This window comes from Botryllus schlosseri, chromosome 14 (genome assembly GCF_051294905.1).
Source record: "Botryllus schlosseri isolate E-star chromosome 14, Bs_hap1, whole genome shotgun sequence".
Lineage (NCBI taxonomy): Eukaryota > Metazoa > Chordata > Ascidiacea > Stolidobranchia > Styelidae > Botryllus > Botryllus schlosseri.
This window is the reverse complement of record NC_137249.1, coordinates 2,425,790-2,451,456: the sequence shown is the minus strand read 5'-3', so window position 1 is coordinate 2,451,456 and position 25,667 is coordinate 2,425,790. Positions and strand designations below refer to the sequence as shown.

The window sequence follows — 25,667 nt, the reverse complement described above, 5'->3', positions numbered from 1 at the left end:
CTCTCACTGCGCGGGGTGGACCGTTGCTTCATTTGAAAGTGTCGGGATCCGCAATTATTCAGTTGGTCAAGCCCAGTTTTTGTAAACAAAAGAGGTCTGTGTAACTTGCAAATCTCCTATCGGTCTGCTTTGTTTTGTGTGTGCTATCTGCCGTTGTTTTACGTTTGGCTTGATTATTGTATACTTCAGAGTTTGTTGTTGTTATTGTTACAATACGAATTTAATAATCTGCAATTATGATTTTCGCGTCATAGCCTACTTTGTCACATTGGTTTTACTTTTGAATCTGTTTTAATCGCTTCTTTGGTGCATCGACAACTCTTGATTAGAGTAGGGCTGACCAAAATCGAGTATACCTCTCATGACGACGTCGTAATAGTACGAATGACTTGAAAAGTTCAAATATTATCTTTTCAGCGACCACTTGGAATATCTTAGACTATAGGTTTGCGGAATTATAGCCGAAACTGCATTCTATTGCAAGACATTTGCGAGTCATCGCATCTGATATTTGAGTCGGACGGTTTCAAATTGCACGATGTCATTCTTACCAAGCATAATCGTACCACCGAATACGAAAATATCTATTCAACTTTCGTGTAAACTCCCGGGATTCCTAAACACTGTTGATAGATATTTCGTGACGACTGCGATATGGTTCCTTACTGATTTCGTTATGATGTCGCGTCGCTTCGGCGTATTTTTTATCGCTGGCTCGGAATGACGCATTAAAATTGATAACTGCATAATGCATATTCGAGACAATAAGAAACGCGACTATAGGGCTAGGCACAATGATTCGCTCACTGTCTTAATTTATCAACGACGATTATAGTTTCCATACTATCTTCCTCTGTGGAAGCCTTTAAACACCGATTGAACGTATCAGCGTAGTATACGAAGCATGCATGCTGTAGGCCTACTGAGCGTCACACGCTTAGGAAAAAATACATGTCTGTCAATTCGTGACCAACCCATCAGCATTGTCACAAGTGCAATGAAAGAGGTACTACAGCAAAAATACGAAACTATAGTTATGTTATGCGATGTAGAACTAACGTTATATCCTTTGTGGGGGCATATATTTCATACTGTTGAAACGTAGTAATGATCGTTACTCGAATACTCGATCAGATTTGAAGCCTAATACTCGATTCAGGATCTAATCACTCAGTTACTCGATTTCGCCCAGCCGAATAGGCCTACGCGGCAACAACACTATGACCAATTGACCAGCCGTTAGCCGTCTAACTTGGCGAACCCTTACCCTAATCTGCACGCCTTCGGCGAAACCCAGATTCCCGCCTAGTCTACCACACTACGGCTCTATAATAGCCTACGTCACCACCATGGGAAACCAGTGCCACACAAAATTGCTGTTCATCAACAACAGTGTTAAAAGAACGCAAAACAGGAATACCATAATGCAGGGGTCACGAACGCGGTGCCCGCGGGCTACCGGTAGCCTGCGAGAACCAAACGACTCGCCGGCGATCGCATTAGCAAATATTGAAATGAGAGATTTTAAAGTCGAAGCGGAGAATGGTGTCATGATATGAGCAGCAGTTGAACATGAACATGGGTCTGTCGACCCTAATGAACATACGAACGCGGTTTTCGATCGGGTCGTTGCTCGTCTTCGCGGACGCGGAGGCTTAACTGGAATATAGTTAATATTCCCGAGTCTCTACGCGGAGATTGGCTGTTCGGCGCGCAGTGTGGCAACGCAACTGAGCCCGGAGACGATGGTTGGGAGTCCCGGTGAGTGAGAGTTTTCTGTTCTTGGTAACGGGCGGAAACCGTGCCCGGTGCTCTGAATGCCTAAGTGAAGAAACCCAACTGAGCACGGATAAACGGCGGGAGTAACTGGTAGCCCGTCGCGTTAATGCCAGGGGTCACCAACGCGGTGCCCGCGGGCCCCAGATAGCCCGCGAGCCTGTTCTAAAAATAGATGGAATAGGAGCATTTACCAATATTCGTCAGATTATTACGGGTGAGCTTTTAAATATATAGATTGATTGATTTAGCTATTCTTGTTAAAATAGCACTATAACACGTAACTTACAAATGACAATACATAACACTTAAAATGATGATATCAAATTACAATTAGTAATATACAAACATTTAATAGAAACACCAGATATCGAAGACGTATAGGATACAGCGCATTGACTATACAGGCGACATGACGAAATGCCATCCACGGTCTTCTTGAAATGGCGGGTGGGGGGTGGGGGTCCGTTATGGTAGCTCGATGTCCAGGACAATGTCAAAGTAGTAAACAACATTACTATTCGGTAGCAGATAGCCGTGAAGCATACAAGCAGATTTCCAATATCAATCAATCAGGTTTATTAATATTTTCATCGTTTCAAAACATCACAAGACTGCGATACAATGAAAAGATAGGAAGGTGTCGAAACAACTTGGAGTAGCCATTAAGATCAGACACCCACCTCAGCCTAGGCGAAGTAAATAAGAGGCATGCACACTGAATGAAAAGTAATGCAGAGAATATAAGACGCAAGCGACAAAATGAGGTGGCATGTGGCGGCCAATATATGTATGCTCATTATACGTATTGCATCTTTTGGCGCAGCTTGTTTCTCTTCAACTCAACACAGCTTAGCACCATGTTTTTAACTTTCTTTCAATGTTGATGTCCGGTAAATTGAAATCTGTCATGTCTGGATGCTGAATAGTTGGAGATTGAAATTGGAACACTGCGAAATGGCCTCCACCTCAAAGCCCACCACGCCCCAGCAAACTTTTGGTGCCTTGTTAACACGGAAAAGTAGTGGTGTATATGCGCATGCGCAGCAGCTATGAAGATTGCAAGCGTGTTTGGTTCAACTTATCGTTGTGAATCAGCCTTTTCGGACATGAACTTCATCAAAAACAAACACAGAACACGCCTCACTAATGAACACCTGGTACAGTCACTCCGAGTTGCAGTGTCGAGTTACATACCAGAGTACAGCGCACTAGTTGATAGCGTGCAATGCCGGGCCTCCCACTAACTCATATAGAAACAGATAACATGATGTCCGTTCTAAAGTGTGACATGATATATTTTAAAATTTAAGTTGACTGTTGCTGTAAAATCTATACAAACATGGTGCGAAGTAATTCATGATTTCTTAAAAACCTTAGTGGCTAGATAGTTGAAATGAGATGTTTTGATTTCAAAGACTCTCTTAGAAGTCTGGCCGCAATGTGATTCCTGCCCAGTGCTATGCACATCAAAGCGGAAATTCAGTCTGGTACGGGTAAACGGCGTGAGTAAATGGTATAGCCCGTCGCTTCAATCAGTGCCCAAAAAGTAGCTCTTCGTTTCAAAAAGGTCGGCGACGCCATGATTATTTACAGGAAATCAGTGTGATATATCTCGATATAGATATCCCTGCTTCTGATGTATGAGTCGGGTGTGCGTCTTGGCCTCCAGCGAACTGCTGATCTCCACCTTCAAAATAAATTCGGCGATACGCACGCATTTATATGATCACATTAGTTTATGTATTTTTCTAAAAGTTGCTCATATTTCATAAACAGGTGTATTCGGCAATATTTGACTACGTCGTCATGGAGCACAATCTCACTAGGCAATCGATACGTCACGAGAAGGGCTGGGCTGAGTATTAGGCGTCGAGTCGGGTATCAATACTATTACTACAAGTCGGTATATGTGGAATCATAATAACGAATATCGGCCTGTTGTAAAATGACCAATGATGTCGAAACACCGTCATTACCAAATAACAACAGCAGCAACTCATTGTCATAACAGTATGAAAGGCTTGGAACGTTGAAATATGTACCTTCTACGATAACACGTAAATGTATCGCCAGTTTTACATCACGTTATGAAAATAATTGTATATTTTCATACCATGCGTGTTCCATTGTACTTTGTGATAAAGCAGTGTATTGATCACGACTTGACAGACATGTCATTTTTATTCACGCGCGTAGCTTTTTACATTGTTTCGTATTTTGGGATACGGCCAATCGAGGTTTTGAAACGTAGATACATTAAAACTCTTAGTGGTGAGGAGCGTATCATTTAGGTACGCGAAAAAATCATCTATCACTATCCGACTCGAACCATTCACATTAACACACGATTCAGATTCAAGCACTCGATTCATTGCGCCCAGCCCTTGTCACGATAACGCTTTCGTCACGTGTTGGCAGCGCTGGTAAAAACAGGAGTTTGACTCTCGGACGCGATAATAGGCGATGCTGAAGTCGCAGAGTGATCGCTGCTTTTGGGGATTGTTCCGTCGTCCGGGCCTGATTCTAGATCGCGTGAGTCAATTGACGACGCGCGGCCTCCGTCGCGCAGCGCGTAACAGTCGGACGCGTCTTCTTGAATGTCTTCGAGCGGCTGGCGAATGTGTCTGAATCTGCAACACGTGAATTCGTAGTAAATTCGTTATGCTGATATCGTGTTGTATACAATTGCGTATGATATATTCATATAAAATGAACCATGCTGACATTTACCAGGGGTAATCTTCAGCAACTACTAGCGAATTGAATAGTATATTCATATTGAAATGATTTCGAGTCGTCGGAAGGGGCCGTTCACATTTTCATTTGTGTGCCTTGGAGTCGACTTAATTATCAAAATACACCAACCAAGGCTATGTCAACAAGAAGAGTTTGTGTACCATCTAAAAATAGTACACTGAACGCTCCCGTATTCGACATTTCATGCTGGTGACTTCATATTTTGTGATACGATTGTTGATGTACGATGTTCCTTTTGAATTTTCTGCTAGTTGCTGACGATTACCCCTGACGAGTGTCAGCCGAAAATATTCGGGCTCATTTCAATATGAAGATACTATTCAATTGTATGTTGAAGTTCTGTACCTCCAAGAAGCTGTTCAAATACTAGAGAATCTGAGAGAACATAGCGTATATGAACATTGAACAGAACAGTTGTATAATTCGAATAATCAAGGCGAGCAAACTACGAAATTTCAAGACTGTGATGTCACGCCACTGTTAATGTACAAAGTTATTTTCAATTCTCTACTAGTTGCTGACGATTACCACTGACGAGTGTCAGCTGAAAATATTCGAGTTCATTTCAATGAGAATATATTACGAAGTTCTGCACTTCCAAGAGTTTCTTCGAATATCGAATTGTTAAGCCGATACCAATAAAATGAGTAGCACATTCACTGAAACCCCGACATTGAGGTTGTTCAAAAATGACTTATTTTACATGTTGTACTGCTTACCTCACGAAATAGTTAGGTTGTCCAAAGCAAACGCTGCGCATCAAATTTGGCTCAATTCAAACCAATAGATGTGAAATCATTAGAGTAGATAATTTCGGATTTATTTTAAAAAATAAGGATATTTTTTCAAGTTTCACTGGCCACCCATGAAATTGTTAGGTTGCCCACAAAATTGACGATCAACAAACTTGACTCAATTCCGACCAGTATGAAGCCAAGTCATCGGAGTCGAAGATTCAGGATTTGACAAAAATACTATTTGAGGTGGGAAATTCAATCATTTAGCCGAAATACTGTTGCTCCGTACGTGTGTACGGGAGTTATTTCTTATTTTAGCGTCTCGATCTTTATAATTGCCGAGAATCAAGAAGTATTGACTTATACTTGAAATAAATTTGACACCAATTCTGTTGAAAAATAACAATTTATCGACATAGCTAAACGATCGAATTTCCCACCGTAAATACTGCATTTTGCTCGGGCTACACTTTTGACGAATGTCAATATCAACTGCAGTGACGTTGCATTATTACGAAGTAAATATCATTTACTAACCTCGATGAGCTACCGGACGAACTCGAAGATGAGGAAGTCGATAAAATTTGCGCGGACACTCCAAGAGCATGGTTTTTCAACTGATTTCCTTGATTTAAATATTCATTTTGCGACTGCGCGTCTCCATAATAATCAGTGACGTAATGTTGGCTAACATTGGTATGAAAACAGTCAGGACAAGGCGAGTAACCTTGATGCGGGTGTCTGCAAAACTTATTTTTATCATACGGGAATCCATTCGCGTTTCGTTCTGAATCGAAATCATCAGCGCGGCAGCATTGATCTTTTGAATACGCTACTTGGCGCCGATGAGACGGTTGAGAAGTCTGACGCTCGTGGTCGCACCATCTGCAAGTTTGCGCTGCAGATTTGTGAGAGTTTGTGTTCTTCTCGTTATGAAGCGAGTCTCTTGCTTTGCTCTGAACTTTAGCGTAAACGGGGCGCATTGTGTCGTCATCATCGCGCGACCGCTGTCGTCCGAAGTCTGTATAGGCGTCTTGCGATCTGGGCACAAAATTCGGCATTCCCGGATTTCGCGAATTGAAATGGATTGCTTGCGAGGATTCCGCATCGAGCCGGTCTGAACCAAAAGGGCAAGAGAATTGAGTCGGACATGCTCTACACTGGACAACAGAATCCATCAGTAGGGCTGGCAAAATGGAAGGTTCAAATAGGTACTTTTTCACGCGACCGTAAAGCAGGGGCGGGCAACTTCTCCAGTCGACGGGCCGGATGTAGGAAAATTAAGTACTTGGCGGGCCGGATTGCTGAATCGATACATTATTCGCCCATTTATTCACATGTACAATGAAAAGATCGTATTTAAAATGAATGTATTTCAACGACTGCAATGTCGCTTCAAATCCGTTTCTCGCCAATGTGGATTTGGAAACAGCATTGTCGTACAGGCGCCGCCATGTCTGCTTCTCTATGATCAATCAACACATGGTGCAATCATAGTGTTCTATATGGTGTGGACACAAGCGAATATCACGGCTCTGTGAAATTGGTCTACGTCAACTTTCCATTTGGTCAAGGGCAAATTGACGATAAATTTTGACCGGCTTGCTGAGCATTGAATTTGATAAAATTGGTATCAATCGAAAGCTATACTGTGGTACTGATTGCGAAAATATAAATATTATTCTGCTCGTGGTCTTGGAACCCCCCAAACCGGCCTCGAATGTTGCATTGTAACGGAGTTTGATATTGTGACGGAACGATGCCGTCTGGGAGCAGGTGGGAAGCAGCGTAAACCGCAAGCGTAATGGTCATCGTTGCGCAACCGGTTGAGCATTCACATTCTCACTCTCGTGCGCACTTGCTCCTCAGCTGCTCAGACGGCATATGGTTGCGTCACAATACCAAACTCCGTTACAATGCCACATTCGAGGTTGATTTTGAGGGGTTCCAGGACCACGAGCAGAATAAAATTTATATTTTCGCAATCAGCACCACGGTAGCATTCGATTGCTACTCATTTTATCAAATTTAATGCTCGGCAAGCCGGTCAAAAATTGACGTCAAATTGCCTTTGACCAAATGAAAAGTGTGATGTAGACCAATTTCACCGAGCCGTGAGATTTGCTTGTGTCCACAACATATAGGACGCTATGGTGCAATCCTTAATTAAGATTTCGAGGCGTCCGATAAGCCCGGTTACGGAATCAAAAATAAGAAATTTCGGCCTGGTGTAAATGACCATTGTATTCGTTAAACACCATGATAACCACAAACAACATCAGAGTTGAGTAGCCTACATCGTAAATGTCTATAATGCAAGTCTTCTCGCTTCGACGAACTTGCGCGTAATCTCCACTTTCGCACGCTGCGCACTCACGTATATCTATAATAACATACAGTCACTAAAATTGAACGTAGTTAGTAAGTCGTGGGGAATCTCGGCAGACTGGGGCCGCTATGGCCACATTATCATGTAAGACGGGAAACTGTCCACGGGCGGGACAAAATCCTGTCGCGGGCCGTATGTTGCCTGCCCCTGCCGTAAAGAATACAATGCCAGTTCGACATCACATGAAGAATAATTAGAATTTTTCGACCATACCTTTATCATCGTGACAATGGTGTGGCTGATCACGAACTCACAGGTAGGCCTACGTCATTTTACAAGCTCGGGTTGACGTTGAGGTCGAGTCTGAGGTTAACAGCCTTCCACAGTAGAAAAAAGTATCGAAACTATAATTATCGTTGATAAATTAATTCTTAGTGCGGCAAGGAGCGTATCACGTCAGTGTCCACAAAAAACAAATCTCAGGGCTCGAATCACTGTGGTCATAACCCTATATCCATCAGCATCACTACCGAATCGCGATTGGGACATTCGTAATTTGTCAAGAATCCTCACCTGTTGAATTTGATCGCTGTTCGGAGATATTCGACGAACTTCGTCTTGTCACATGCTCTTTTGATTCACTAATCTAAAAGCGATCGAGAGTAAGTCGGTTTTGAAGTCGTTCTTCTCGTGAGCCACTATATCGAACCTTCTCGTCCTCATGAGCAATGTCTGACTTTGGTTTCTTTGGAAGCGCCTCCATGATCACAGTCGTGGTTTTGAAACTCAGTTCTTCTGATTTTTCTTCCTCGCGAGAGAGAAAAGTGAGAGGAGTGCTCCCGTACCGGGGGCGCTGATGACGTAAGGCCTGGAAGAAATGATTACGTCATTCCCTGATTCGTGCACATATCTCTGAAAGCCAGAGGTGGTCGGTAACGCATTTTCAGAGTATTAGGGGTTGCCTACATGTACTACTCAAGAAGTGATGTTTCAGACTACTTCCACATTGAACCATTTAATTTTTACATATTGAACTTTGAATAGTGGAAAGTAGTTTTGGGATAAGTTTGAGACAGTTTTATGAGTGAAATTATCGTAAGAGCCGCGTGAAATAACCCCTGTATATCGCTGTAACATTTGCTATGCTTCCCCTCGACGTCGTTTTGATGTGTCTTTTAAATTTCTACTTTTACTTGTAATTAATCAGCTATATGTGGCTATGTTTTCGGATTATTCCCCCTTGCGCTTGACGGTTTTAGGGAAAATTATTTTCTTTTTATCTTTGGACTCTGTGAACTAGAAAATGGTTACGGAATATGCTTGCAGCCAGGGCTTTGGATCCGGAGCCGGAGCCGGAGCCCCGGAGCCGTGCATTTTCACCGGAGCTGGAGCCGGAGCCGGAGCTCCACATAAAATTTAGCCGGAGCCGGAGCCGGAGCTGGAGCCCGTTATTTGAGGAGTAGCTCCGGCTCCGACCTATTTCATAAGATGCTATTATATATGCAACAACCACATCTGCTGATTTATCATTATTGAACACCAGACCTTAATTTTAATGCTCTGCACAGAATGGCATTTAGTAAATTGCGTTCTAGTGCGACTATGATGTTGTCAACAATTGACAAGTATTCAGTATGAAGTCACAAGCCGGCACGGCGGCACCTATATGTCTTTGTTGCTACCTCGGATGTTACTCACGGCTGACGCAGACTTTAGATTACTATAGATAACTAACCTATTAGTAGATTAGTAATCGATACAGACCAGGAATGGCCAACTTTTCGGCTAAAGGGGCACATGCAATGACGAACGAGTGCGCGGTCCACTAGCCAAGCCACGCCAAGCGGGTAAAATTTCCTAAGTTTATAAATAAACTAGGTGAGTATTGCGGGTCTATATTGTACACCACCCGCTAGGCTCAGTTTGCAAGGACACGACTATTCGGCGTCTGGACACATCGATATCGAAGGTCTCCGATAATATGCGACAATCATTTTGTGCCTACATTTCACCGTCGACGATTTTTATGCGAGTGCAAACGCGAAAAGACTTTCTTCCGCAATTGCGAATACAGTTAGACTCAATCGGGTAAATTAGACTTTTTTTTCATTTTCAGTAGGGGGTAGAGTACCAAGCAAGAAATCGCGTGACAATTAAACACGCGAAGCGTGAAGAAAAATTTCACCACTATTTTAGTTTATTGTAATGTACGACGATTTACTGAAAATGTGACTGGACCCTGGATCTGCCAATGCGTCGGAACTGATATTTTAGTCATCAACATCCCAATTGTCGCAGCCAGAATTGTAATTTTTGGTTGGCATCGCAAGTTCACAATCTGAGCAATTCATTTTCGATATATAATAGGACATTACCTCGCGGGCCAAGCAAAACCCTCTCGCGGGCCACATTTTCGGGCCACCCTGGAGCTGGAGCCGGAGCAGTGGTTATAATGCGGCTCCGGAGCTGGAGCCGGAGCTAATGTATGATAGAAGAGAGCTCCGGAGCCGGAGCTGGAGCAGTTTAAATTTACGGCTGCTCCAAAGCCCTGCTTGCAGCACTTTTATCAGTGCAATAGTCATGGAAACTGGTGAAATAGCTTGTGTATCATGGTGACTGAATATATTTTCGAAAATTTCACCTTTGTTGTGTCATTAGTCACTTTTGTGTTCGTCGCAAATCTTGCTATTTTGGAAGTCGCCACTATTGATTAACTCTTCCAGAATTCCTACCTAAGTGTTGGAGTTTTATCTAGGCTCGTCCTCGCCACCTCATCCGTGTCTTATAAAAGCATAGAAGTGGACCGTGCTACAAGTCAGCAGCTACGCAATAAAAATAAAGAAAATTTACCTGGTGTAAATGAACATAGTAGTCAACAAACACCTTGAATACCACAAACAAACAAAGTACTGAATATTGCTATCCCTCGACCAAATCTACTTTTCTAAACGACTTGTTCCAGCACTAGATCTTTATGTCCTACTTTTATTTGAAGTAGTTGTGGCACGCCTTTGAAATCGCTACTTCTCCTTACTATTCAGTATAAATTTACGGCGTTACTTCTACTTCAAGTAGTTGTGACACGTCGTTGAAATCGCTACTTATTCTTGCAATTGAGTACAAAGTTATGGCGTAAAAATTGAGTTTAGTTATTGTTCATAATTTTATCCACTCAATAACATCATACGACTGCGATACTTCAAAACTGACTTTTTCTTGAGTAGCGACGCAGACTATTGTGGCCATTTTGCGACCATCACCGGCTATATCCCGTTCAGTAACGAAAATCTATTTTATTGAAAATTATTCACCTGTCCGCGCGCTTTCCGACCTTTCGCGGAATCGATAAAGTCCGCAGAAGCTGACGACGTCAGTTTGGTTCTTTGCAGCGATTTTCTCAGCGCTCGCGCTTGCTCTTGCGTCACGCTGTCCCGCGATAATAAAGTTGAGCCTGTAATGAATCAGAATCCGATGATTAGAATCCAGTCACGTTTAAGACTTATTATGTATAGGGCTGGACACAATTATTATAGTACCCGAATCTGAAATGAGTAATAATTGTAATGATTCGACACCCAGATTGGTCGTACCGCAGCTTACGAAACATATAGCGAAAAGTCACTCGCATTAATTGAAATGACATTTCTCTGAAGTCATGATCAACCCATTGCATTATCACAAGTCCAATGAAATAGACATGGTCAAGAAATACCCAATTGCCTTTGTTATATGATGTAGAACTGGTACTATATTCTTTGTTGTAGCATAAAGGTTACATATATCTAGGGTTGCATTTAAAACAAAAATCAATTAAAAACAAACACGTTTAAAACAAGGCCCTTATTTAAGACATGCTTTTTATTGTTTTTATATTTTGTTTTTTTAAAGCCATGGCGTCACGAATATTCTATTTTGACGTCATAATGGATTGGCATTGGCAATTGAAAATGTAGGGTAAATATAGCTCCTTTGACGAAATATCTGTACTATAATTGTTGAAACGACTATATTGAGGGTTCCAACCATCCCATATCGATATACGTCGGCTAAATCGGGTGGTAATTGTCCGTAGGCTCATACAAAATGTTTTTTTTTGGAAAGTATTTACACAATTATGTCATAATTTTACAACTTGAAAAAACACAATTTATTTGAAGGCCCTTTTATAAAACATCTTTTAATCAAAATGTTTTAAAACACCGTTTGTTTAAAATGCAACCCTGCATATATCTGCTAATCTATGTATAAGTAACTGTAAAGGCTCAGTCTACACAAAATAGAGAATAGAATACGAAACCTCAAAAACGAACTCATATGAGCCTACCTACACGTCCGTGAGATACAATTTACGCCTGCGCCGATGGTTGGCGTGTAATATAACCTTATAAACTATATATTAAAATTCTATTTAAATCATACAAGAGATTTGGTTAAAGTGAGTATCGACCGCAATGAGCAGTATCTAGAACAGTGATAGATACTTTGCCATTAGATTACTTTACTCCTAGTTTACGACAACGTAAGCTGTAAGCTCCGATCACTTCGTTTGCGGTCATTTTATTTGTGATAGAGCAATGGCGGCTCAGTAAAACTCACAATCACTGAGTGATTGCTCACTCTGACACGTCACACCAGCGTTTCGCGCACAATCTGAATATATGCAAGATCAGCCATTTTCATCGACAACGTTTCTTGATGACTTGAAAGTGACTCGTAAATTTTGCTCCGAGTCACGAGTCAATCCACATCTCTGAAGCGTCAAGTCAAGTCATTTTTGCAAGGAGACCCGAGTCAAGTCAAGTCATACGGAAAAGGTGACTCGACTCGAGTCAAGTCATGACTCGGGTCATCGCAACACTCATGCTTTCCACATCTTTCATTCATTCTGTTATGACGCTATATTGAATGACACTCGAGTGCTCGACTCGACGGCTAATCCTCGATTCAGAATCGACTCAACCGGTCAATGAGTTTGGTCGAAAAATTATCTTTATACAGAGGAGAACTGGCATTATTTTCTTCATGGTCGCAAATTTGAACTTCCCCCATCATCCATACTCTCATGACTTGTCAATGTGTGATATACTCGAAGCGAATCCAATAACTTAGTTACTCAATTTTCTAGAGCCCCACTTATGAATGGAAGACATCGTTAAACCCTGAAACACCATTGTTGTCTGCAGATTGCTAATCATCATTCCAGTATATTCAGGGCTACCCCGCAAATGTGTAGTACAAATAGATCGCCGTGAGCTTACAGGGGCCGTGCATTATGCAAAAATTGAATTTGTACTATTTTTAGAATAAATGGAAACTATCACCCCGTTTTTCAAGTAATTCGTTACCAGATAAGCTTCGCGCTTACACATCACAGAAGTAAATCACGAAGCGGAATCGATCAAAATAGTTGGAATGTTCGATTTCAATTTAAATTCTTTCGCTCAGACGCGGAGCCGTTCGATTATTATTACCGACATCTTACAAATAGGACCGGCCGCAATGATTCGGGTAGTTGCAAAATCAGCGATTTCAACTCTTATCTAGTGTGGAAAAGTTGGCAGTCTCTAAATTACCTCGGCTCTTGATGATGGGCACGATGTCCACGCAAACGCAAACGATGATCGCCGCCAAAGCGCCGACCAGAAGCACCACGGCCAACAGGATTGCGTAGAGATGCAGCATATCGAGACGGACATCGAAATCCGAATCTTACAGGTTCAGTTTTCGCGAATTCGATTCGATCGCATTCGCGTTCGACTCTGCTCCCACTCCCCAGTAGATGAGTCTTTCTTTGGAGGTTGTGAATATCCCTCAGGTACGCAATACAACTAGGTTTATGCTTCTATACGTTGCATTTATGCACAATATGTACATATAGGAGTAAAATCTGTTGAAAATTAATGTAAGATACTTGTACATATCAAATTTACGTCGGGGAGATTAAGCATATTGAAATTGCAACTAATTCGCCGCTGCGGTTAATAGTGAATTACTACTACATGTACAGAGTGCTCGAGTAGGCTTTGCCTACTGCACTAATTACTAAAGTCTCAAGTGAGTATGTCATTAGACTACTTCTACATCTAATTAACAGTTATCAGCTTTTTATGCAAAACTAAGACTAGAATACTTACTTTTACTTGTAATTTGGTACTTGTATTTTTATTTGAATAATATATTCACATAGACCCGGACAGAGTGTTCAATCTGCTATTATACTCGAACTCCTGTTGGCATGTTTTGGTATAAGTCGATTTCTAGGTACAAAAATTCCACCAACCAAAAATTAGTACATTAAGCCATTTGAATATATGGCTAGCGGTACTGAACTTGAGTTTTGCTTTCAGAACTACATTCATTGCAGTAGAATTTATTAACTCGAAGAATTTCCGTGTGCATCTTATCAATAGTTAACGGCACAATCACAAGCAAATAGAAATAGACTCAAACCAAATTGGAAAAGTATGACGTAACAATGCAATAACAAAAAAAGGAACGATAGGCAAAGTCAGCTGAACCGTTTGATGAACTCGATTATTGAAAATTTCATGTCGGTGATATCATATTAGGTGATACGATTGTTTATATACAATGTTCTTTTTAATTCTCTACTAGTTGCTGACGATTACCCCTGACGAGTGTCAGCCGAAAATATTCGGGTACATTTCAATGTGAATCACTATTAAATCATGTATTGAAGTTCCGTACTTTCAAGAATCTCTTCAAGTAATTATATTTGAGTACCAGCGATGATGACCATCTATCTTTGCTAATTTGTTTTAAAAATAATTGTCCGATTTATACTATTCCGCGAAAAATCTCGCCCTACTATATACGCGCGCCCCTCGAGCACGAACCCGGACATCGTTGAAATGCGTAGCATTCGTCTGCGCTTCAAATTACAGTGAGCTACTAACCACAAAGTCGAATGTTATCAAACAAGACATAATTATGCTGACGCGTGTTGATGCGATCTCCGCTAATGATCGAGATGTCTGTTCGGAACATTCCGCGCTGTAGGTCGAGTTTCAGCGTCGTCGATTTTGCCCGTAATACAGCGATTTGCTTACACGCTTTGAGAGACTGTCTGTTTTATTAGAGCACTGCACTAGAACACTGTATAATCAAAGTAGTCACTGTAAGGAAAAACTTATTCCATGCCTAGTTTTACCCAACAAACTGAAAACTATTAAACAGGAGTGGAAGGAGTTTATAATCACACACCGAAAAAGCAAAAGTACTTCGTTAGTGACCACCTCTCCGAACCTATCGATATCCGAACGCGATACATTGTTTGGAGAGAGGCAGTGAGCAGCTCGTTTACCCAGAAAGAGAATTCAAATTCGTTGCTGGCGCCTCTTGATATCAGTCGAAGCCAAAGTCAAGACCTAAGTATAGATCTACATCTAAAACAATCTAAAATCGAAATCCTGATGGATGTTGAGCGATTATTGCGTCACCGGGTTAAACGTGAGTTCGCTCAACCGTGACGTCTCATTCACGAATCAAGATTGAGCGACCGAACATCTTCCGAAACAGCAACGGATTGCTATTACTTTTATCAGAGGTTACGTGACATTAAAAAGTCATACTGTCCCGAAAAATCCAATGACTTCTTCACATCTAAAGTCCATAGAATGCTGTCGACAATATCTCAGATGCATTGCGTTTCGGTGTATTCTGTCGAAACGATGCTATTTCACGGAAAATATGTTGTTCAACGCTAAACCTGAAAGGTAACGCCAACGTCAAAAAGAATAATCAACGACTGCTTTACCAGGAATCAAAAGCAAGCGCGTCTTCATCGTCCAACAACCATATGTTGGGCAAGAAGTACAAGAAAACACATCGCTCTATCAAGTACATGCCGTTCTAAAACTGTGAAACGGTCTCGCCGGCCATCCGACAGTCATCGAGCATGCCCATTGCCCAACTGCCCGTGCCCACATTCAACTCAACATATATGCAGGTTTTACTGAATGAACACTAGTCAGAGCTTCAGATTACCGGCCCACGACATGATATACCGACCTCGTCTACCGGTAGATGCCATCTCATCTTTATCGCTTGTCCTTTTTATGTTATCTCCTGTTACTTTTGATTTAGAGTGACTGCCTCTTCTTTACATTGCCTAGGCCCAGGCGGGTGTCTGATTAAAAGACTAATGCAAGTCGTTTCGACACCTTCCAATATTTTCTTTGTTTCGAATCTATATTCAACTCAAGGCGATCGCTACTGCACAAAAACTTCATCATCGGCGCTATAGTGACGTCAAGTCTGCCTTAATTCTGAACGAAAGCAATATAATACGCTGACATTTACGAACAGACTTTGCTGCATCCTGACCTGAATGCTGCACTTGATCAAAACATCCTTTGCAAGCAAACTGTCTTGTCTGCGAATATTTATCGCGGTCAAGTCTCGCTTCGCTGCTTCTTACCGCAAATATCTTTCGATCCGTCGATGCGTATCTACTTTCAAAACAATTTATCTTCCACCGAAAGTAAGGCTTCATTCATCAAGCTGACATTCTCGACTTGACGGCAAGAACCTCGTACTCTGACTGCTTTGAACGTGAACGAACTTCGCGCCTTTCCGCATTTCAGGCCGTCTGGATTTTCAAAGTCAAACTTAGTCAGCCCCCAGAGATTACCTGACGAAGAGATATATCGACTCGCCTCCCGAGACGACATGTCACCTCATTTTTGTCGCTTGTCTTTTTTATGTTATCTTCAATTACTTTTCATTCGCTGTGCTGAGTATGTCTCTTCTTCACACATTCTATCTAGGCAAAGGTGGGTGTCTGATTTGATTTCAAAGATTACTCCACGTCTTGACTTGCAGTATACAGACTTGACAGACGTACATATTTTTAGTTGTCTAAATAGATTAATTACAGCATAATACCGGTAACCAAATGCTGATCTACGTCGTGAAATGTTTCTATGATCTAATTTTTATTCTAATCTAACTACGGGATCTTTCTGAAAATACTGAAGGAGAACTGTATAGTGCGAAACGAGCCAAGCTTCGATTACAGACATTTGCTATTCTCATGCTACAAGAATGAACTATACGAGTTGATATGAGCTAAACTTCAATTTTGTTGCGTTGTTGTCTAATTGAAATTTAAGTCAATTTTCCAGTTTTTGCGAATTCAGCAATACCAATTTCAATATATTTTGGAAAATACTGCGTAGCTATCATTCCAATTCTAATCTGATTTGGAAAAACTGAATATTTTTGTCCAATTCAGCCGCAGGTGCACGCTTGCGGCTGGAACATATTCCAACGCGCGCGTGACTGACCCTGTACGTACAAACACTGCATTTTGGCAACATTCAAAGACCGTGAGCGTCGAAAATTCTCCCAATTCGAAGGTGATGTTAAATATTTTCTCGCTTACAATGTAGCCGTGTGTTTGAGTCTTTCTGCAGCATCACACGAAACGGATTTTAGGGATTTCGGACAGTTCTAATTGATTAATACAAATATTTTTGTTCGTATTAAGAGATAAAGGTTAAACCGCCAACAAACCATCTCGGTTTCAAAATAATCAATGTTTATCAGATTTCGGGATTATCTCAATTTTTAATGTTCCCTCGCCGACATAATCAGACCACCGGAAAGGCCATGACGTCATGACAAGTGTATGAATATCTGGCTCATTTTTAATAATCGTAGAATCGTGACGATTCCATCAGTATTAGTATCAGTTTACCAAAAATTTCATCGTTTCAATGCACCAAACGATTGCGATACAAAATTCGTTGCGAGACAGACATTAATTAGAACAATACAGGGTAGATTAGAAATGCCTTGCGCGAGGATGACATGCAAAATCGCGAAGCTACAAAAGAAATACACTTGTGATGAAACAACTAGTACAGGGAATTGTTTCTAATAGAATAGACTGCAAGGGCGCACAATCCTTTTTTACTAGATAAACTGAACTGATAAGACCAGATATAAATAAAACGTCGGCTTTGTACTATAGTTACAAGGCCCGGCAAAATAGTAACGCGCGAGTTGATCATAAAAATTGATTTTCGTCTACGCAAAACAATCGTGAATACGTGGAGGTAATTCGCGCGAAAAAATTTCGGCCTAGTGAATGAATAATGTCAAAAATATTCATGTGCGAAGACGGCATATTTTATTGATTTGACCATTCTATTCGATCAGTTGAGCTTGGTATAAACGTACCACAGACTAGACTAATGTATATTGGTGTCAATATATGGAATAACTTACCGTCTGAAATCCGTAATGGCGAGTTCAAAAAACAATGTCTCGACACTTCGCTCTCAAGGTAACACTAAATTATATATGCAATGACCTTGTTTTATTTATTTAATTTTCAATTTTTCATGATGCTGTGCTTTTTTTTAACATTTTTATTTTGTTACTTTTAATCTAAAGTTTTGAGGGTAAAGTTTTGAGGGTAACGTCTTCGGTAGTATGATGGTCCTGGTCTGGGTGACTCGGCTTTGCTAATCTGTTATATCGAGGCTCCCGTCTATGGTCCGTGGACATATGAGCATGCGACATTACAGCATGCGACGCTTCGGCATGCGACAATTTGGCATGCGACACATGAGCATGTGGGTTAAATTACGGATTAGGGGTAGGTTAGGTTAGGTTTATGGTTGGGTTAGGGTTAGGGTTTAGGTTAGGTTAGGTTAGGTTAGGTTAGGTTAGGCTATGTTTCGGGTTAGGGTAAGTTTTTGGGTTATACAGTCACATGCTGAAGTGACGCATGCTGATGTGTTCCATGCTGAACTGTCGTTTTCCATTGTGTCGCATGCTCATATGTCGGGCAACCCCCGTCTATACCATACTTATGAATACTAACCACCCCCCAGGATTACCGGACCCCGATTTGAATTATTAACCTCGCCTATTGATACATGCGTCATTCATTTTCATGTCTAGTCGTTTTATGTTATCCCTCAATTCTTTCCATCCACGCAGTGTGCGGACCTCTTCTCTAATTTGCCTAGGACCAGATGGGTGTATGATTTCAAATACTACTCCAAGTCTTTTCCGCACCTTCCTATCTTTTCATTGTATCGCTGTCTTGTGTTGGATAGCTGACATTACTACAGGCGAACACGACATTCTGCAAATTTCCTCTCGAATATAAACAATTCCGGCGATGCCCGCCTTCTATGTAAAGCGATGTTATCTTCCTTGTCGACTCAGGTAATCGTACGTCAGTTATGCCAGGAATCTCATAGACAGCTCGCGGTATAAACATTAGTCTCGAATCAAAATAGTTTCCGATCTCTCCGTGTTACCAACTCGTTACAGATATTGGCAAGGTGCAAACAATACGAAGCCAATCGTTAGAATGAAACCCGAACTGGTTTCTGGCGACCTGATTATATCAATTGAAATGGCGACACAGTTCATGTTATACGGAATTTGCCCTCACGAAATAGTCGTGTAAACGCAATAATCCTGAGATTGTCCGTAAGGTAAACACTCGGCTACAGACGAATCGAGGTGTCAGACACTATACAAAGATTCTGTTTGCGGAGTCGCCTTTGTAAAGTCTTTCACAAGTGGAAACTTTCTCGTGCCGGGCTATGTCAGGTCGTACAGACATTTTGCCGTTGGTCATGACTTACCAAGTCCGCATCTAGGACGAGAGAACCCGCTTAATACGCCGTGGTTCGTCCTACCGATTTGCTGTGCATACTTGGACTACTCGAATTATCTAATCGGAGCTAATTCGTGAGATTTAACTCTGATTTGATACAAACCGACTTTGCTTTTTGTTATATTTCTTTCGGAATTGGGGAATTTAATGCAGATTCCAAGTTAGTACGAATTCAATCATTCTAATTCTAATCTCATTTGGAAGACCTAAAAATTTTCTATACCGTTAGTTTTCCAACTGTGTTTCTCGATGAGTGCTGTTCACTCTGCGTCGGGACCAGGGCCGTAACTGCCGCACTCCAAACCCCCCAATTGGGGGGGGGCGAGCTCGAAGGGGACCCAAAATTATTTCATGAATTAGCATAAATTATAGAGTATTTTTTGAAAATTTGTGCAACTTCAAGTTGCCAAATTTCTTTCTTATTGGGTACTATTCCCCCAAGAAGAAATACGCAACATTTATAGAAATAGGCATATAAGCGTTGGCCTTTACCGCGCCACGACGAACCAAGACGTATAAAGTCTTAGACCATGCAATATGCGCTTGGAGTCGCCAGAACGATCGGCAGCGAGAAAACTTCTGCCGAAAGGGACTGCCCTTATACTTCGAAAACTTCGTTATATATACAAATGACACATAGGCTTGATTGTCCATAGGCGCCTGAATGACTGGCGCCGAATGTCTTGGCAACCTGAACCTTAGAAGACAAATACCATCCCGCAGAGAAAATTATATGGCAATGAAGAAATACCAATTTGAAATCGTGTGTACTTTTAGTTTAGTACGTTTGGGCGATTCTATATTTTTTGATATAGCAGACAGGAGGTCACGAAATAACATCATGTAACGAAGTCATACCAACGGGTACGCCCGCCCGAATATGTTTAATTATTATTTACGGACCCTACAGTTTCCAAGACACCTCACTCAAGTTTTCTTGGGGGCCTGACGAATTGCTGTTTCGTTCCTGTCAACGGGTATACATCCGGAGATGTTTAACTATTATTGAGGGTTCCTACCTTTTCAAACACACCTCACTCAGCTCTACCGGTAAATCAGATTACGTGAGCAGAGAGAGGGTAAAAATTAATAGCAATATATATGCATTTCCCGATCATATTGACCGATTCAGTCATGAATTATAGAATTTTCTTCGCGCCTCGCGCAGTCAGCCGAGTAAAGCTGACACACTAAACGCACACCCCATGTAGATGACAGGTAGCGGTAAACAGCGTACAGCTTGAGGGGGGTCTGGGGGGTGAAGCCCTCCAGAAGTTAGGTTTATCACCCTATGGGGGACCCAAGACCAACGTTTGGGGGGGGGGCTTACGAAGTGCTGTTACGGCCCTGGTCGGGACTAATTGTATATAATTCCCACGCGTCTGATAACAGCTTTTATCATCCACACAGAAGCAATGGTCAGGCAACTGGACTAATCTCGCTGAATGTCACCTTAGCCGTGACGTCCAAACCAACTCGAAAGACTGCCATCCATTATGGCCCGGTTAAAACATACCGGTGCGTTACAATTCAGAGGAAGTGGAATATCAAGGTGACGAACAGAGGGCGAACTGTCAAACACGTTTATCGATATGCAAACAAAACGAAGTATTTGTTAAGAGCGAGCACACAGGGTCATTCTGCTTTATTTAACATTCGATTCTGAAATACGACCCGGTTGAATCTATACAACCTCGTTGACGTCGGTCAAGTATATGAGACGTTTATGAAGCGGAATAGCTATGCGTATGGTAGGAGTGACTACGGAATTTTACTGGCATCATAAGGCACCGCACCGCATTGTCACAGAGTGCGATGAAATAGGCAGGATCGAAAATATCAAATAATTAGTGATATTAGTGATCCACAATCCACGAGAAGAATCGAGAGGAAGAATCGGAGGACTCAAGAGGACTCGATTTCGTCCAGCCCTAGGATATTGGACATTTCGAACAGTCTGACGTCACAGCCACATGCATTCGTGGTAGCAACACACTTTCTAACGACGCAAACGATATATGGAATGCTAAATAACAAATTTCTCGACTGAGCCTTCTCTGACATATATAGTATTGTGAAGTAACCTCTGCCATCAAGCGACTTAATCACGCACGACCTTCCTCGAGACCGTAAAAAGTATTTAGTCCGAAATCAAGAAGTCTACGTAGATCGCAGGCTGTAATTTGCAGGCTCAACAAAGAATTCTCAACGTTGTCGGAAGTGGAAGACTAATCGCCGAAGGGCTTCGGCTTCCGATCTGCTCAGCCGTGACTGTGACGTAATCGCCGCAGAATACCGCGCGGGTTTTCGAACTATGCAGCAACGAGCAGCTAGCAGCAGTGGGCTATATACTAGGCTTACCATACGTCCTCTTTTAAGAGGATTTGTCCTCTTTTTTGACTTTTTTGAAAGTGTCCTCGGAGGACGCCCTTTTGTCCTCTTTTTTGAGATTTTGTCCTCTTTTTTGAAAATTTAGGTCAGATTTATAGGAAATTGCGAGTGATATGCCGCAAATTAGCGCAGAAGTGAAGCTCCGGCGGGTATTTCGGAGGGAAAAGTGGTGATTTCAGCTCTGAGCGAAAGGAAGACCTTTTTTTTTTTTTTTTTTTTCAGTCATCCACCGAGCAATGTGAAGTGAAAAACGTGTTTTTGAGCTCTGAGCGGAAGTGATGACCTTTTTTTTTTTTTTAGTCAACCGATCATGAAGCGGGTGAAATTTACCTGTTTTTGAGAATTCTTCTCCAGTTTTGCTTGTCTGAAATTTCTGAAAAAGTGTCCTCTTTTTTCATTTCCGAAATATGGTAAGCCTACTATATACACACTGGGCTCGTGGACACAGAGTATAAATATTAATGATTCGAGTTGTGTAGTGAGAGACTATTTTTCGAATGCTGATATCATATACGAGTTAATTTATCTACAAAAATTCTAGTTTCCATACAATTTTCCACTGGGGAAGCCTTTAAACTTCCATTGGTCGTACCGCAGCATAGGAAACAAGTAGTACAAAGCTACGCACGTTAGTGGAAATGACATATCTGATAATGATCAGCCCGAAGCGTTGTCACAAGTGCAATTAAATGGGTATCGTCGAAAAAATGCCAAATTTCCCTTCATGTATTGGTAGAACTGAAGTTTTATTCTTTGAGATAAGATAAGATAAGATAAGATAAGATAAGATAAGATAAGATAAAGAAAAGACAAATAAACTCCCTGCTTAGTAGGGGCCTTCAAAAATGACTTTTTTTCTCAAATCGTACTGGCTACTTGATAAAATTGTTAGGTTACCTAATTTAAGCCTACACACAAAATTTGGTTCAATTCCAACCAGTGGCCGCATTGCTACAGGAGTAGAAAGTTTCTATTTATCATATAAAAATAAATAACAAACAATTTGAAAATTTTCTGTTCACCCCATGAAAGTGTTAGGTTGTCTATAGAAACGACGTTCACCAAATTTGGTTCAATTCCAACCAGTGGAAGCGGAGTTATTGCCGTCGAAAAATTTGGATTATGAATAAAATAGTATTTACGGTGACCAATTCTTTAATTATTTATTACAGTGGTGCCCAACGTAAATACTATTTTATACAAATACAAATTTTTCCTCTTCCCCCGCTTCGCCGTTCTTACGGCGACTAATAAAACCCAGAGGAAGACCAGATGAAGAACGTACTCAAGAAGAATGCGAATGGAAAGAGCAAGAATGAGCGTTTAAAATGGACATCGAAAAACTGTGACATGGGGCACTAGGCTGAGGTGGATACCAGATCAAGAGACCGCAACTGGTTGTTTCGGCATCCTATCTGTTCATCACATCGCATTGTGTCTTGTGTATTGTACATTGCGTGTGTTCGTGATTGGATGAAACTAAATCTGACGATTATTAAATACCAGTCCATCCTCAGGATTACCGGACCACGACCTGACCTATCGATCTCGCCTTCCATGACATGCCACCCCATTTTTTGTCGCTTGTTTTTTTTCTATACTATCTTCTATTACTTTTCATTCACAGTGAATGCCTCCTCTTTACATCGCCTAGGCCAATATGGGTGTCTGATTCCATAGACTACTCCTAGTCGCTTCGACACCGTCCCATCTTTTCATTGTATCGAATGTTTGTTTTGTATTGAACTGATAAAAATTGCTAATAAACCAATGATGATGATGATGATTAAAACTATATTCCAAACCAAACGAGTTCGTATTTACAACGTGCCGAAACACCGGGTTGAGTTATCCGTTAGATGTCGCTACGGGCCTACCAGAAATCTCAGATTAGACAAAAATGCCCTCTGTAAGCCACCCTCCATGCTGCACCTTCGACACTTTCCGAACAATCCACGACTCCGGATAGAGTGGACAAATACGTGCAACAAAATTATGATGCACAGAGCATACCCTAACTATCATCGCATCCAAATCGTATCAGGGATCATTGTCACTCAAACATAAAAAGAGCAGTCGAACCGTTCATGGAAATGTGTGCTCAATAGAAAAAAAAGGAGGACACGTTATTGTTTTATTTTTGTCCTTGATGTTTTTTTTTTGCGGCATATACACCGACTCATGATATACATACGCACGGTCTGTGCATATGCATACCATGAGCGCAGTAGTCTAAAAAAAGCAGGGATGCCCAACAGGGCTGTGGAGTCGGTAAATTTTACCACCGACTCCGGCTCCGACTCCGACTCCACACATCTTCAATATACCGACTCCGACTCCGACTCCGACTCCTTAGTCTTTAAACGTACCGACTCCGACTCCGACTCCGACTCCTGGGCCTTTAAACGTACCGACTCCGACTCCGACTCCGACTCCCGACTCCGACTCCAGCATTATTACCAATTTCCTTCGAAAATTATATGCCACATTGTCGGTTGAATGACTATCATACAACCATTAAACATATGCAAACATATGATTAACGGTGGCATGCTAAATTGTTTCATTGTGGCACAGCTCGAATTATCCACTATGCAATTAACATGAAAGAAAGATTTGCTAAATATCCTTCCTTTTTCAAGTTTTTATAACATGGACTCTCTAATATCCTGAAATGTATGAATCATTCAAATATGGCAGATATCCAATCCTGTATAATAAAAATGTCGATAAAAAATCCAAGTTTAGCTCTTGTGTATGAGTCAGCAACTAATAAAGAGATTGAACTTACTAATTTTGTCATTACACACTATCCTGATTACAAGCACACACACTCTTATTACTAATAGACATTGGTCATAAATTGAATTTAGTTAAGTAGCCAAAGACCATAGCCTATGTCTAGTCTACGTGTACTTAATCCAGTATTCAAGGATCGGGACTTGCAGTCTTTCTTAATCATTTGTTCGACCCAAACAGCTAAGCTACGCTACAAATATTTTTTATTTTGTCAGGTGGGAAGCATCGTTTGGTCATATTTACATCATTTTTACAATTTTACAAAACCAGCCGATGCATTTGCTCTCTGTCACAGTATCATGGTATAATTCCAAAAATTGCATCAATTTTGACTGCATCGCGAAAACGCATCTTGCGATTTTCTTACCCTCTGCAACTGAGTTGTAATTTGCAAGTAATGTCTAATTTTATCTATATCAGGGGTGGGCAACTTTTTCGGCGAAAGGGACACCTGAGATTTACGAACCATTGCGCGGGCAACTGGAATGTTGATAACCTTTTTTTAGTCGTCGATCGGAGCGAACCGAATTAGGTAACATTGCAAACAAGACTTATATTAATACGCTTTAAAATTGATAACAATATGTCATGCAACTGTTCAGTGCGCAAAAAGGCCCTGGTCGCGCCAAGCGCGAAATTTTTTTGCAAGATAACGACTGAATTAGGCTATATCAATAAATATGTCGCTAACATACATTGGGGGTCGCATCTGTATACTACTGGGCTCATTTGGCAAGGACAGGATTATTCGACGTTTAGACATAGCAAAATCGAAGGTATCAGTGAACATGCCTCTATCATTTTGTGCAAATGTTTTGTCGACGATCTCGCTGCGAGTGCACAAACGAAGCCGCATGTTGGACGACACGTTATCTCCTAATTGCGAATATAGTTAGACTCAATTCTGTGAATAATATGTATTTATGATTTTCAGAAGGGGGCTCAAATACTGAATGTAGTAAATCTAGTGACAATGAATCATGCGAAGTACCGAGAAAAAGTTCAAGTCGATTAGTCCGGAGTTCGCCGGAAATGGACAAATGGTCATGTACAGTGTAAAATGCGGTATTTGGCGTCCAGTTAGTTCATTACGACTATGCCCTGGAATGCGGCCGCATACGTTGCATAAGTAGTCGAAATGCGGTCGCGAATAACAAAAAGGTTGACCACCCCTGGTCTAAAGTCAAAACAATGTTAGTTAGTAAGTAGT

At 41.3% G+C, this 25,667-nt stretch overlaps 2 protein-coding genes across 4 annotated transcripts in view; one reads left to right on the top strand and one right to left on the bottom strand.

Moving 5' to 3' along the window:
• Nucleotides 1-25,667, top strand: part of LOC145456179 (sulfite oxidase-like) — a 116,185-nt gene that overhangs the window by 73,974 nt on the left and 16,544 nt on the right. The window lies entirely within an intron of this gene.
• On the bottom strand, nt 3,497-13,510 carry LOC145455874 (uncharacterized). Of its 2 annotated transcripts, none has more exons than XM_080333897.1 (6): nt 13,176-13,510; nt 10,914-11,053; nt 8,312-8,455; nt 8,176-8,248; nt 5,811-6,390; nt 3,497-4,409 (listed from the first exon to the last, which is right to left on the bottom strand). In XM_080333897.1, exons 1-6 carry the CDS (start codon nt 13,282-13,284, stop codon nt 4,184-4,186), a joined length of 1,272 nt encoding a protein of 423 aa, XP_080190023.1. In that variant the 5' UTR covers nt 13,285-13,510; the 3' UTR covers nt 3,497-4,183. The 2 variants fall into 2 exon arrangements, with proteins under 2 accessions (XP_080190023.1, XP_080190022.1); XM_080333896.1 differs by having other exon boundaries at nt 8,312-8,470; nt 13,176-13,509.

Bases quoted from the DNA above. Each gene is read 5' to 3' on its own strand.
- LOC145455874 (XM_080333896.1), bottom strand. From the start codon at position 13,284: ATGCTGCATCTCTACGCAATCCTGTTGGCCGTGGTGCTTCTGGTCGGC. The intron at 11,054-13,175 runs GTAATTTAGAGA...GATTCATTACAG, and splicing joins GCCCATCATCAAGAGCCGAG to GCTCAACTTTATTATCGCGG. The intron at 8,249-8,311 runs GTTCGATATAGT...GATCGCTTTTAG, and splicing joins TTGCTCATGAGGACGAGAAG to ATTAGTGAATCAAAAGAGCA.